This window comes from Leucoraja erinacea, chromosome 40 (genome assembly GCF_028641065.1).
Source record: "Leucoraja erinacea ecotype New England chromosome 40, Leri_hhj_1, whole genome shotgun sequence".
NCBI classification, from domain to species: Eukaryota; Metazoa; Chordata; class Chondrichthyes; order Rajiformes; family Rajidae; genus Leucoraja; species Leucoraja erinaceus.
Genome location: NC_073416.1, coordinates 1,671,731 through 1,686,928, shown reverse-complemented (window position 1 = coordinate 1,686,928; position 15,198 = coordinate 1,671,731). Strand labels below are relative to the sequence as shown.

Genomic DNA, 15,198 nt, shown 5'->3' with positions numbered 1-15,198 from the left:
TATTATTATTAAGCTCCGTTGTGTTGTTTTGGAGTTTTGTGGTTTTTTATTATTTAGATTTAATCGCAGTGACATCCTTTCCAGTGTGCGCGCGTCTTTGGAGAAATGTACAGGCTGCAGCCGCGCAAACTCCGCACAGACAGAGACAACGCTCTCACAGTCTGGTTGGATTCGACCACGTTTTGTTTTTTAAATTTGCAAAGATGTACCTTTTGCGTCGCTATAGACGTGGAGGCAGAAAAGCGGCTGAGAGACTCAGAGGGTCTCTGCTACCCCGCCAGACGCCCACCCTCTACACTCCACCTGATATTGACATAGTCATAGTCCTGGACTGTTACCATGTATATTACTGACCTCGGTGGAAAGTCACTGCGGTCTCCGGTCCCATTGCAAATATGCCGGCATGCCCAGCAAAGTAAAGTTGTGAGCCGATTGCTGGCGCTTTAAAATGAATCATCTTGGAAGCTGTTTTTAAAAAAACCGGCGAATGATAGAGGGAGAGACAGAATCATAGAAGATTCTGGGGGAAATCCCAAGGAGGAAATCCTTTAAAACAGAGATGAGGAGAACTTTTTTCACACAGAGAGTGGTGAATCTCTGGAACTCTCTGCCACAGAGGGTAGTTGAGTTCATGGCTATATTTAAGAGGGAGTTAGATGTGGCCCTTGTGGCTAAGGGGATCAGAGGGTATGGAGAAAAGGCAGGTACGGGATACTGAGTTGGATGATCAGCCATGATCATATTAAATGGCGGTGCAGGCTCGAAGGGCCGAATGGCCTACTCCTGCACCTAATTTCTATGTTTCTATGTTTCTATTCTGTTTCCATTTATTTGGGACACACGGGGTGGTTGGAATCTTTTGTTGAACAGGGGTTGTAGCATTAACCTGTAACAAGTGGTTGGATTTTAGAAGTATGAAATCATCCCGTCGTGTATTGCACAACATTCAGTGGGAATAAAGCACACACACACACACGGGCTGCACTGCCTCAGAAATATCTGGTCATTCAATAGGGTGAGATTTCACCAAATATCAAATGAGCGTAAATCCCCCTCACGTGACCGAAAATTTTAACTGGAGGACATATCTCAGTTTGGTACATGTTAGTGAATGGGGAAACACGCACTTTCCCACCCGTTAAAAACATGGAAAACGGCCGATTTTGGAGCTGAAATTTTCTGTGCTAGTCGGGGTGACCGTGAAGCACAGCGACCTAAATTTTCAGGCAAAAAAAAAGATAGAAAGTGAGGTAATTACAAGAGGGAACTGAAGGTGGGAAAACAGTGGAAGTGAACAGCAAACATTTGCCGTGGAGATTTAAAGATCCAAAATATCGGGAATTATCGCGTTTGCTCGCTGAATTTCATCAAAAGTAAGGAATTGTTAACTTACTTTTGATGAAATTCAGCGAGCAAACGCTCACGGTCACCCCGACTAGCACAGAAAATTTCAGCTCCAAAATCGGCCGTTTTCGATGTTTTTAACGGGTGGGAAAGTGCGTGTTTCCCCATTCACTTACATGTACCAAACTGAGATATGTCCTCCAGTTAAAATTTTCGGCCACGTGAGGGGGGATCTACGCTCATTTGACCTTTGGTGAAATCACCCTATACATTTCCAAATTGTTACAATGTTACAAAATGTTGAGATTTAAAAAATCAAGTCTGCAATTTATCCCATCAGATAAAGCATAAAAATAAGTTTAATTTGACACCTAATTCACTTTCATATCTTCAGTATTAAAAAAGTTATGGCCATTTTCATACTGAAATTAGCATCTTGTTCCCTATTGATTTTCCATTGACTTAACACAAAAGCTGTGATCGAGGACAGTCAAAATTCCACAACTTTCTTAAAAATTTATCATTTAAAAAATCTCCAGACTTGCGAATGGTGTGTGGAAAAGGAAGTTTTCTATCATTATGCTATTGACATGTATATTTTGGCAAATAATAAAATGTCTTGGCAGCTTAAACACCCACTCCCTTTCAAAACAGCTAACAATTATGCCATTCCTTGACTTGCATCTGAGTAAAATGTAATTCAAAGCCCACATATGGTTTGAGATTAAAACATTTTTTTTAATGATAAATTTTGCTTCCGAAGCGTTTTCTTTTTGCATGTAAAATCCCACTTGAGAACCATGGGCGATTTTAACATTTTTACAGCCAGATTTATCACTTCTAAAACTTTTTAGATACCAAAGGAATCTAGAAAAAACACAAATAATGCCTTACTGTTGATGAAATGCAGTGAAGAAATGCAATAATTGCCTCAATTGTTAACCTACTCTTCGTGGGATCATTCTTGTAAACCTTTTTAATCCATCTACTACTGACCACGGGTACCATGTAATCCTGCTCCATGGTCGGATAGTCGGCGACTAAACCGTCTCCCCCACCTGGTTTGCCAGGTGAGGAGGGGGCTGTGGACCCTCAGGAGGGCCAAAAACAAGACCCGCCAAAGGGTGGATGAGCTTCTAGCGAGCCAACGGCCATCCACACTTCAGTAGAAGTTGCGATCACTGTCGTACACGGCATTGTAGGGAATGATGATAACACACACACACAGACCACATCTCTCTCACACACACACACACACACACACACCACATCACACACACACCAACATCCTGTACTTCCAGTGGTGGAAGTGGAGGACAGAGATGTGTGGTGCGTCTGTCACCGTTCCCGTCGGAAACCAGCGCCACTGCGTCGCTAATGTTTTCAACCATGATGAATGAATGACAGCTGACTATCTTCACTCATAGAAACATAGAATATAGGTGCAGGAGTAGGCCATTCGGCCCTTCTGGCCAGCACCGCCATTCATTACGATCATAGCTGACCATCCAAAATCAGTTCCTGCTTTCTCCCCATACCCCTTAATTCCGTTAGCCCCAAGAGCTAAATCTAACTCTCTGCATCCAGGGAATTGTCCTGCAAGAGAATTCCACAGATACAAAACTCTCTGTGTGAAAAACGTTTTCCTCATCTCAGTACTAAATGGCCGACCCCTCATTCTCACTCGCTGTGTTCCTCCCTGATATGGCATCATTGGACCCTTCATCCCTAAATGGCGGCCGATTGGGAAAAGGGGAGATGCAGCGAGACCTGGGAGTCATGGTACACCAGTCATTGAAGGTAGGCATGCAAGTGCAGCAGGCAGTGAAGAAAGCGAATGGTATGTTAGCTTTCATAGCAAAAGGATTTGAGTATAGGAGCAGGGAGGTTCTACTGCAGTTGTACAGGGTCTTGGTGAGACCACACCTGGAGTATTGCGTACAGTTTTGGTCTCCAAATCTGAGGAAGGACATTATTGCCATAGAGGGAGTGCAGAGAAGGTTCACCAGACTGATTCCTGGGATGTCAGGACTGTCTTATGAAGAGAAGACTGGATAGACTTGGTTTATACTCTCTAGAATTTAGGAGATTGAGAGGGGATCTTATAGAAACGTACAAAATTCTTAAGGGGTTGGACCAGCTAGATGCAGGAAGATTGTTCCCGATGTTGGGGAAGTCCAGGACAAGGGGTCACAGCTTAAGGAGGAAATCCTTTAAAACCGAGATGAGAAGAACTTTTTTCACACAGAGAGTTGTGAATCTGTGGAACTCTCTGCCGCAGAGGGTAGTCGAGGCCAGTTCATTGGCTATATTTAAGAGGGAGTTAGATGTGGCCCTTGGGCTAAGGGGATTAGGGGGTATGGAGAGAAGGCAGGTACGGGATACTGAGTTGGATGATCAGCCATGATCATATTGAATGGCGGTGCAGGCTCGACGAGCCGGATGGCCTCTACTCCTGCACCTAATTTCTATGTTTCTATGTTTCTTCTCATTTATTACCAGATTCTCAGATTTTGGTTTTTGTGTCCCCTCTCATTGCCCTCCAGTCATTGTCTCCACCTTTACCCTTCCCCTTCCCTCACTCGGCTCCATCTATCTTCTTCCTTCTCTGCAGAGATGCTGATGCTGCCTGTTAGTAACAGGGGCTGCGGAGTTGGATGCACCAGAAATCAAGGTGTCGGAGTCGGGTGTTTTGGGCATCGACTCCACAGCCCTGCTTCTGAAGCATCACTTCATGGGTCCATATTCTACACACATGCCTGCATATTGAAAGACACACGTGGAGAGTAGGTTTAAACAGTGGGGGTATGACTGGATCATTTCACAAGACGTTTTGAACGTGAGCCCTGAGGTACCATCGGGCCCTTCTAAAGGCACAGTTGAAATGTTTATATTCAAATCTAACTTAGTTGTTTGTTGTTCTCCTATGCAGGTATACGTTGCTGCGATGCCTGGGTACTCCAGTAATGCATGCCAACCAAAAGAGTATAAATATAAGGACATTTGTTGTCCAGAATGTCTCCCAGGTAACTCTGAATACCTCTAACTTCCCTCTCTCTTCCCGACTCTCAGTCCGATGAAGGCTCTCGACCCGAAACGTCACCCATTCCTTCTCTCCAGAGATGCTGCCTGTCCCGCTGAGTTACTCCAGCATTTTGTGTGTCCCATCTTCTGAATTCTACATCCAGTTTGTAACCATAGAGGTGGTGTTCGATGGCTCTTGAAGTAGAGTTAGAAACATAGAAATTAGGTGCAGGAGTAGGCCATTCGGCCCTTCGAGCCTGCACCGCCATTCAATATGATCATGGCTGATCATCCAACTCAGTATCCCGTACCTGCCTTCTCTCCACACCCCCTGATCCCCTTAGCCACAAGGGCCACATCTAACTCCCTCTTAAATATAACCAATGAACTGTGGCCTCAACTACCCTCTGTGGCAGAGAGTTCCAGAGATTCACCACTCTCTGTGTGAAAAATGTTCTTCTCATCTCGGTTTTAAAGGATTTCCCCATTATCCTTAAGCTGTGACCCCTTGTCCTGGACTTCCCTAACATCCGGAACAATCTTCCTGCACCTAGCCTGTCCAACCCCTTAAGAATTTTGTAAGTTTCTATAAGATCCCCTCTCAATCTTCTAAATTCTAGAGAGTATAAACCAAGTCTATCCAGTTCTGAGCCTGTGAGCAGGATGCTGTAAGGGTTTTGTTTTCAGTGCCTGGGATGTTGCGAATAGTGACCCTGTGCCATTCACTGCCTATATTTGTCCTCAACAGCTCTTCTTGTTTAGAAGAAAGTTGTGGGTGTTAAAAGCACTCGGCTTTCGTGAACTGATGTTATATGGGCTGTTCTTCTTGGGTGGTCAAGTGGGTCTTTCTTAAGGGGTTGGACAGGCTAGATGCAGGAAGATTATTCCCGATGTTGGGGAAGTCCAGAACAAGGGGTCACACAGTTTAAGGATAAGAGGGAAGTCTTTTAGGACCGAGATGAGAAAATTATGCTGGAGATAGGCAACGTTTCGTCCCAAAACCCTTCTTCAGACCCGAAATCCTGAAGGAAATACTCAGATTGAGGAGACGTGGACATGCAAAAAACTGTACGCAATACTCCAGAACCCGGTCATTGTCATTATAGAAACGTACAAAATTCTTGTGGTCTCACAGTTTAAGGATAAGAGCCCCCGTACAACTGGCATCATAGTATCCCATCCCTGCCCTGCTCCTACCCCTATCCCTCAAATCCTCTATGGCTTAAATATAGCCAAGAATGTGGCCTCAACTACCTTCCTGGCAGGGAATTCAGGATTTCACCACTCCAAAACTGCACGGTCCTAAAAGATACTCCTTATCCTTAAACTGTGATGTTCTGGACTCCCCAACATCACGGGAAGACCCTGCATCTACAACTGCATTTTGTAAAACTCTACCTACCCTGTCTCCTCTTACTCAAAACCTCTATGGCAAGTCTGGTGAATCTCTGTTCCTCAGAAGAATGGAGACCAAAACTGTACGCAATACTCCAGGTGTGGTCTCACCAAGACCCTGTACAACTGCAGTAGAACCTCCCTGCTCCTATACTCAAATCCCTTTGCCATGAATGCTAACATACCATTTGCTTTCTTCACTGCCTGCTGCACCTGCATGCCTACTTTCAATGACTGGTGTACCATGGCACCCAGGTCTCGTTGCATCTCCCCTTTTCCTAATCGGCCACAATTTTGACCTATGTCCCTCTAAACCTTTCATATCCATCAGTCTATTCCAAAAGTACACACAAAAATGCTGGAGTAACTCAGCGGGACAGGCAGCGTCTCCGGAGAGAAAGAATGGGCAACGTTCCAGGTCGAGACCCTTCAGACTGGTTTCTTTCTTGCACATAGTCAATTCCAAAGTCCCGAGTTACTTCATCAGTTTTTCAACCTGAAACATTAACTTCCTTTCTCTGTTTGCAGATGCTACCTGACCTGCAGAGTGTTTGCTGTTTGTATTTCTTGCAGTTCCGGACACCATTCTAATCGCTGCCTCCACTTTTCATTCCTCTGGCTTCCCACGACTGTTGGGTTTTGATGTATTTTGAGTTACTTTGTGCCGGTTTAATCGTTAGCTCTCTCTCTCTCTCTTCATTAGGTTCTCGAGTACAAGAACACTGCACACCAGATTCTGGAACAACCTGTCAGAACTGTAGTCATGGTACCTATCAACCTTATTACACTGGGTCCAAGGATTGCGTTAATTGTGCCATCTGTGGCGAAGGTGAGCCAGTGTATAGCTGTCCCATAGCTGTGGAGGCCAAGTCACTGGGTATTTGTAAAGAGGGGATTGATAGGTTCTTGATTAGTACGGATGTCAGGGGTCTTTACGGGGAGAAGGCAGGAGAATGGGGTTGGGAGGAAAAGATAGATCAGCCGTGATCGAATGGTGAAATAGGCGCGATGGCCCGAATGGCCTAATTCTGCTCCTATACCTAGTGGGTCAACGTTAGATGCTGGGGGCAGAATAAGTGAAATATCATAATAATGAAACTTGCGTAATTAAAAGTATTCGTCTTTATGCTCTGGGTCGCTAAGAAATCTATGCTGTTGCAGGGGGTGGGGGGGGGGGGGGGGGGGGGGGGGGTGAGAAGGGGTGGTGAGATCTTGGGGCAATAGAGTTTCATTAACAACCAGAGGAGGTAGTTGAGGTGGGTACATTCATAACATTTAAGACACATTTAGATAGGCACATGGATTGGTTATGTTTGGAGGGTTATGGGCCAAGCGCGAGGAAGGTGGGAGTAATGTAGATGGGACGTGGGTTGGGATTGGCATGTTCGGCTAAAACCTGTTACCACAATGTATGACTCTATAACTGAGAAAAGTATGGTGGAGATAGGCAACGTTTCGGCCCAAAACCCTTCTTCAGACCCGAAATCCTGAATGAAATGGGCAACGTTTCGGTTCTGAAGTAGAGTTCTGAGCCTGTGAGCAGGATAGGATAGGGTAAGGGTTTTGTTTTCAGTGCCTGGGATGTTGCGAATAGTGACCCTGTTCCATTCACTGCCTATATTTGTCCTCAACAGCTCTTCTTGTTTAGAAGAAAGTTGTGGGTGTTAAGAGCACTCGGCTTTCGTGAACTGATGTTATATGGGCAGTTCTCCTTGGGTGGTCAAGTGGGTCTTTCTTAAGGGGTTGGACAGGCTAGATGCAGGAAGATTGTTCCCGATGTTGGGGAAGTCCAGAACAAGGGGTCACACACACAGTTTAAGGATAAGAGGGAAGTCTTTTAGGACCGAGATGAGAAAATTATGCTGGAGATAGGCAACGTTTCGTCCCAAAACCCTTCTTCAGACCCGAAATCCTGAAGGAAATAGGCAACGTTTTGGGCCGAAACCCTGAAGGGTTTCGGCCCGAAACGTTACCTATTTCCTTCGCTCCATAGATGCTGCTGCACCCGCTGAGTTTCTCCAGCACTTTTGTCTACCGACGATGAACAGTAGATAACATTTAACCGAGATGAGAAAAACATTTTTTTTCACACACACAGAGTGGTGAATCTGTGGAATTCTCTGCCACAGAGGGTAGTTGAGGCCACACAGTTCATTGGCTATATTTAAGAGTGAGCCTGCACCGCCATTCAATATGATCATGGCTGATCATCCAACTCAGTATCCCATCCCTGCTTTCTCTCCATACCCCCTGATCCCTTTAGCCACAAGGGCCACATCTAACTCCCTCTTAAATATAGCCAATGAACTGTGTGGCCTCAACTACCTTCTGTGGCAGAGAATTCCACAGATTCACCACTCTCTGTGTGTGAAAAAACATGTTTTTCTCATCTCGGTCCTAAAAGATTTCCCCCTTATCCTTGAACTGTGACCCCTTGTTCTGGACTTCCCCAACATCGGGAACAATCTTCCTGCATCTAGCCTGTCCAACCCCTTAAGGATTTTGTACGTTTCTATAATGACAATGACCGGGTTCTGTTTGGGGTTGTTCAGCGTCAATGACGGGAGGATTTGATGTTAAAAGTTATCTACTGTTCATCGTCGGTAGACAAAAACGCTGGAGAAACTCAGCGGGTGCAGCAGCATCTATGGAGCGAAGGAAATAGGCAACGTTTCGGCCCGAAACGTTGCCTATTTCCTTCAGGATTTCGGGTCTGAAGAAGGGTTTCGTCCCGAAACGTTGCCTATCTCCAGCTTAATTTTCTCATCTCGGTCCTAAAAGACTTCCCTCTTATCCTTAAACTGTGTGCGTGGCCCCTTGTCCTGGACTTCCCCAACATCGGGAACAATCTTCCTGCATCTAGCCTGTCCAACCCCTTAAGAATATTGTAAGTTTCTATAAGATTAAACCAGCAAACGCACCTGAAACTGGTTGCAACCGATTCAACACAATAGCGCTGCCTGCAAAATACATAGAGGAGTGATTGCCTTCTGGTTTGGTACAGGAGCCGAGGAAATCAAGGCGTGTTCTTCTACGCACAACTCTGTTTGCAACTGCATGGAAGGACACTACTGCGTGCGTAACATCACCAAGAACAGTTGTGCGAGATGTTTGAAACATACGAGCTGCCTGGCAACAGAAATGGTAGTCAGCAAAGGTGAGACGTCAGACTGTGATCTACATTGTGTGTGTGTGTGTCTACGTGTGTGTGTGTGTATCGTAGTGTGTGTGTGTGTGTGTGTGTGTGTGTGTGTGTGTGTATGTGTGTGTGTGTGTGTGTGTGTGTGTGTGTTTATGTGTGTGTGTGTGTGTGTGTGTGTGTGTGTGTGTGTGTGTGTGTGTGTGTGTGTGTGTGTCTGTGTGTGTGTGTGTGTGTGTGTGTGTGTGTGTGTGTGTCTACGTGTGTGTGTGTGTGTACGTGTGTGTGTGTCTGTGTGTGTGTGTGTGTGTGTGTGTGTGTACGTGTGTGTGTGTGTGTGTGTGTGTGTGTGTGTGTGTGTGTGTGTGTGTGTGTGTGTGTGTGTGTGTGTGTGTGTGTGTGTGTGTGTGTGTGTGTGTGTGTGTGTGTGTGTGTGTGTGTGTGTGTGTGTGTGTGTGTGTGTGTGTGTGTGTGTGTCTGTGTGTGTGTGTGTGTGTGAGTGTGTGTGTGTGTGTGTGTGTGTGTGTGTGTGTGTGTGTGTGTGTGTGTGTGTGTGTGTGTGTCTACGTGTGTGTGTGTGTATCTGTGTGTGTGTGTGTGTGTGTGTGTGTGTGCTACGTGTGTGTGTGTGCGTGTGTACGTGTGTGTGTGTGTGTGTGTCTACGTGTGTGTGTGTGTGTGTGTGTGTACGTGTGTGTGTGTGTGTGTGTGTGTGTGTACGTGTGTGTGTGTGTGTGTGTGTGTGTGTGTGTGTGTACGTGTGTGTGTGTGTCTACGTGTGTGTGTCTACGTGTGTGTGTGTGTCTACGTGTGTGTGTGTGTCTACGTGTGTGTGTGTGTCTACGTGTGTGTGTGTGTGTGTGTGTCTACGTGTGTGTGTGTGTGTGTGTCTACGTATGTGTGTGTGTGTGTCTGTGTGTGTGTGTGTCTACGTGTGTGTGTGTGCTGGACTTTGTGATCAGATCTAACGATATCCATCAATCCCATGCATTCTTTCAGTGCCTGTTGGGCACCAGAGAACGGACGCACATCAGCGGAGCGTCCAGCTGATCAGCACGTTCTGTGCTAGACTTCAGTAGGTCCTCAGACAAGAACCTGGCCCAGTGACTGTGAAAGAGCCCAGCCTCTTCCAGGCATCTCCCTCAAGGGGAACTCTCCTGCTCTACGCCTTTCCCCTCTGCCCTCCCTCCCTCCCTCCCACTCCTACTTCTGTCCTGTGTTACCCAAATTATTTATTCCCCGTTCTCTGACATCCGCCACGCTGTGCGTGTGCACAAACACGTTCTACAAAATGGATCCATTTGATGTTGTCATTATTGGTGTAATGCAGCGGTTGGGCCCACTCTACATGGTTTACATAGAAACATAGAAATTAGGTGCAGGAGTAGGCCATTTCGGCCCTTCGAGCCTGCACCGCCATTCAATATGATCATGGCTGATCATCCAACTCAGTATCCCGTACCTGCCTTCTCTCCATACCCTCTGATCCCCTTGGCCACAAGGGCCACATCTAACTCCCTCTTAAATATAGCCACTGAACTGTGGCCTCAACTACCCTCTGTGGCAGAGAGTTCCAGAGATTCACCACTCTCTGTGTGAAAAAAGTTCTCCTCATCTCGGTTCTAAAGGATTTCCCCCTTATCCTTAAGCTGTGACCCCTTGTCCTGGGTAAGGAGCAAAGCCTTTCACCATCTACAATCACAGCGTAGAGTCGCTGCCTAGAGACCCGGGTTCCATCCTGACTACGGGCGCTGTCTGAACAGAATTTGTACGTTCTCCCTGTGACCTGCGTGGGTTTTCTCCAGGCGCTCCGGTTTCCCCCCCGCGCTCCAACGACGTGCAGGTTTGTAGGTTAATTGGCTTCTGTAAATTGTCCCGAGTGTGTGGGATAGTATACGGCGTGATCACTGGTCGACAGGCACACGGTGGGCCGAATGGCCTGTTTCTGTGCTGTATGACTCTAAATAATAACAGGAAATGCTGGAAACACTCAGCAGGTCAGCGAGCAGCTGTGGAAAAATGTACTTTGGATTCTGATGAAACATCTGTGACGCAAAGCTTTTATTTCTCTTCACAGAATCTGCCTGATCTGAGTGTTTTCAGCATTTTCTGATTTTGTTTATATATGTGTGGACTGAACTCGGCAATTAAATCTGACTGCAGATTCTGCGGGCATTGTGGAATTAGTCGGGGAATGAGCCTTGTTGGATATTGGCTGCATGGATTCGTGACGGGGATTAGTTTGGAAACGGGCCCTTCGGCCAAACGAGTCAGTTCTATTCCGGACGGCAGAATGAATAACAACTTACACGCAGGTTGCCTGGATCATGAGAGAGAGATTTATTACCCAACATTCCCTGCTTACATTGAACACCAACTCATCAACATATTCATGATTATCTATGAATATATTACAGAGTCCATGCCAACCATCGATCACCCGCTCACACTAATTCTATGGTATCCCACTTTCTCATCCACTCCCTACACACCAGGGGCCAATTAACCTACAAACCCGCACATCTTTGTGATGTGGAAGGAAACCCATGAGGTCGCAGTCAGAACGTGCAAACTCCACATAGACAGCACCCAAGGTCAGGATTGAACCCAGGTCTCTGGCGCTGTAAGGCGGCGGCTCTACCAGCTGTGCCACTGCCAGTTAATTGATTTGACTGTGATCTTCAATGTTTCTCAGTGATTCTCAAATTCAAATCCTGCCGCCAAGTCTGTGTCATTATTGCCAATGTTCAGTGTTTAAACTTTATATTTCCCAGGAACTTACTGGACAGACACCGAGTGTCGTCCATGTGCAGAACGCAACTGTTCACCCAGCGATTTGCGTCAAAATGGGAAAACGTGAGTAGGGATCACTTTCATTATACCACATTTGCATATTGTACTGCATAATTACCATCTTAAATTACCATGTGATGTGACTTTGATACGTTGTACCAGATACTGACGGTTAGTTTGAGAACCAATGCCAGCGGTAGAGGATCTGTGTTTAGTTTAGAGATACTCCCCTCCCCCCTTCTCCCCCTCTCCTCCCCTCCTCCCCTCTTCCCTTCTCCCCCCTCTTCCCTTCTCCCCCCTCTTCCCCTCCCCCCAGCGCCCTTCAGCCCCCCCCCCCACCCCCCCTCCGCCCCTCTTCCCTCTCTCCCCCCCTCTTCCCCCCCCCCCTCCCCCCCCCCCCCCCCCCCCCCCCCCCCCCTCCCCCCCCCCTCCCCCCCCTCCCCCCCCTTGTCCCTTTCCCCCCCCCCCCCCCCCCCCCCCTCCCCCTTCTCCCCCCCCCCTCTTCCCTTCTCCCCCCCTTCCTTCTCCATTTTTTGGTCCCCCCCCCCTCCCACCCTTCCCTATCTCCCCCCCTCCCCCCCCGGGGGGGTGGGTCCCCTCCTCCCCCCTTCCCCCCCCCCTCTATCCCCCCCCTCTCTCCCCCCCCCTCCCCCCCCCCCCCCCGTCCTCCTCCCCCCTCCCCCCCCCCCCCCCTCCTCCCCCCCCCCCCCCCCCTCCCCCCCCCCCTCCCCCCCCCCCCCCCCCTTCCCCCCCCCTCCCCCTCCCCCCCCCCCCCCCCCCCCCCTCTCCCCCCCCCCCGCCCCATCCCCCCCCCTCCCCTCCCCCTCCCCCCTCCCCTCCCCTCTCCCTCCCCCCTCTTCCCTTCCTCCCTCTCCCTTCTCCCCTCCCACCCCCCCCCTCTCCCCTCCTCCCTCCCCCTCTCCCCCCCCTCCTCCCCTCTCCCTCCCCCTTTCTATAAGATCCCCCCCTCAATCTTCTAAATTCTAGCGAGTACAAGCCGAGTCTATCCAGTCTTTCTTCATATGAAAGTCCTGACATCCCAGGAATCAGTCTGGTGAACCTTCTCTGCACTCCCTCTATGGCAAGAATGTCTTTTCCTCAGATTTGGAGACCAAACTGTACGCAATACTCCAGGTGTGGTCTCACCAAGACCCTGTACAACTGCAGTAGAACCTCCCTGCTCCTATACTCAAATCCTTTTGCTATGAATGCTAACATACCATTTGCTTTCTTCACTGCCTGCTGCACCTGCATGCCTACTTTCAATGACTGGTGCACCATGACACCCAGGTCTCCCCCTCGTTGCATCTCCCCCTTTCCTAATTGGCCACCATTCAGATAATAGTCTACTTTCCTGTTTTTGCCACCAAAGTGGATAACCTCACATTTATCCACATTATACTGCATCTGCCATGCATTTGCCCACTCACCCAGCCTATCCAAGTTACCGCTGAGTTACTCCAGCTTTTTGTCTGTCTTCTGATAAACCTTCTCTGCACCATTTCCAAAGCATTCTGCATCCTCCCTGCAATGGGGTGACCATACAATGATATGAAATGGACATGGACACATAAAAGCACATTCCTATTGAATGGAGAGGAGGAATTTATTTAACCAGAGGGTGGTGAATCTGTCGGATTCAATGTCACAGACGGCTGTGGGGGCCACGTCAGTGGACATTTTTAAAACAGCGATTGATAGGATCTTGATCCCATCTGATGTTTCATTCATTCATAGAAAAATAATTGACACCAGTGCATTGAGCAGTTTATTGCTATGTCATTTTAATCTATTGGATATTAATACTCGTAACTATTCGTTCATTGCATTCATAAAATAGTAATTTTATGTTTCTCTTTACATTTTGTTTCCACAGTGGCATTGTGAATGGGGGCACTGCTGGGAATGTGATGCATCAAAATGCCATGATCATATTATTAGTCATGTTCTTTACGAGCCAATTTTTTTTACAATATTTTATTTATTAGAAGTTATTACATTACATGTACATAAGCCAAGAATAATATAATATATTTCCTGTGCCACTTCTTATTTTAAACCTTAAAAAAAAAACAAAGGAAAATTCTTAAGGGGTTGGACAGGCTAGATGCAGGAAGATTGTTCCCGATGTTGGGGAAGTCCAGGACAAGGGGCCATACATAGTTTAAGGATAAGAGGGAAGTCTTTTAGGACCGAGATGAGAAAATTATGCTGGAGATAGGCAACGTTTCGTCCCAAAACCCTTCTTCAGACCCGAAATCCTGAAGGAAATAGGCAACGTTTTGGGCCGAAACCCTTCCGAATGGCCTATTCCGACCAGCGATCCCCGCACACACTTGCACTACCCAACATTTTTTTTAACTCAGGGAAAAAAGGGTGGTGCCACCGGGCCCATCGCACACACCTTTGGACGGCCATGTTCACGTTAAACTCCATCGTGTATAGTTTTTATTTGTGTGGCTGTATGGTAACTCAAATCTCACTGTACCAAGTTGTGCATATTGTCTTTAATAATTCTTTAAAATGGCACCTTGCACTTTGAAAATAAATGGAACTTGAACTTGGCAGTATCTGTTGTAAGTTTATTCTTCGCCAAACCAGAACAATATATTACACATTCCTCTTCAAAATATTGGCTCAACCGGCTTGGAACTGACTTTGTTCCAAAATAGCTTTCTTAATAACGGCAAAAAAATATATATTTAAATTTTGGAAAAACGCTCCCACACCAACGATAAAAATGTGGATTTCAAATATGTCCGAAATGTTACACCTGGAAGACATGAGATTCCTCCTAGCTGGCAAAGCAGATCATTTCCAAAAGGTTTGGTCTCCATACCCACTGATCCCTTTAGTCACAAGGGCCACGTCTAACTCCCTATTAAATATAACCAATGAACTGTGTGGCCTCAACTACCTTCTGTGGCAGAGAATTCCACAGATTCATCACTCTCTGTGTGTGAAAAATGATTTTCTCATCTCGGTCCTAAAAGATTTCCCTCTTATCCTTAAACTGTGTGTGTGACCCCTTGTCCTGGACTTCCCCAACATCGGGAACAATCTTCCTGCATCTAGCCTGTCCAACCCCTTATTGAAAGAGTCCAGAAAAAGGCACATCTCTTATGAGCCTGCAGGTGGTACGCTGTACTCTGATGCCTTTGGTGGAGGCTGGTTCATGGTTGGAAATGGGAGGATGGAATCTTCTGTTGAGTTCCTTCCATCCTGAGTGTTCAGAACCAGCCTCCACCAAAGGCATCAGAGTACAGCCACACAAACAAAAAAGAACACCATACACTGTGAGCCCGGTCTTGAATATTGTCTTTAATAATTCTTTAAAATGGCACCTTGCACTTTGAAACAAAATGGTTGCCTGGTTTGATGGTGGGGCAATGTGGTCACGTAAACAAACATTGCACTCGCAATATCTCTCGTGGCCAGTAGGTGGTGGGCGTGTAACATAACTCAGTTGCACGTCATGTTTAGTGGGACAAGCTTGGTTAAAG

The 15,198-nt window shown here is 47.0% G+C and overlaps 1 protein-coding gene across 1 annotated transcript; it reads left to right on the top strand.

Moving 5' to 3' along the window:
* The first annotated feature begins 3,818 nt into the window (after positions 1-3,818).
* On the top strand, positions 3,819-14,291 carry LOC129714666 (tumor necrosis factor receptor superfamily member 14-like). The gene is made up of 5 exons (XM_055664402.1): positions 3,819-4,370; positions 6,467-6,592; positions 8,768-8,920; positions 11,677-11,758; positions 13,572-14,291. The coding sequence occupies exons 1-5, from the start codon at positions 4,229-4,231 to the stop codon at positions 13,681-13,683; spliced, it is 615 nt and encodes a 204-aa protein (XP_055520377.1). The 5' UTR covers positions 3,819-4,228; the 3' UTR covers positions 13,684-14,291.
* The last annotated feature ends 907 nt before the right edge of the window (positions 14,292-15,198 follow it).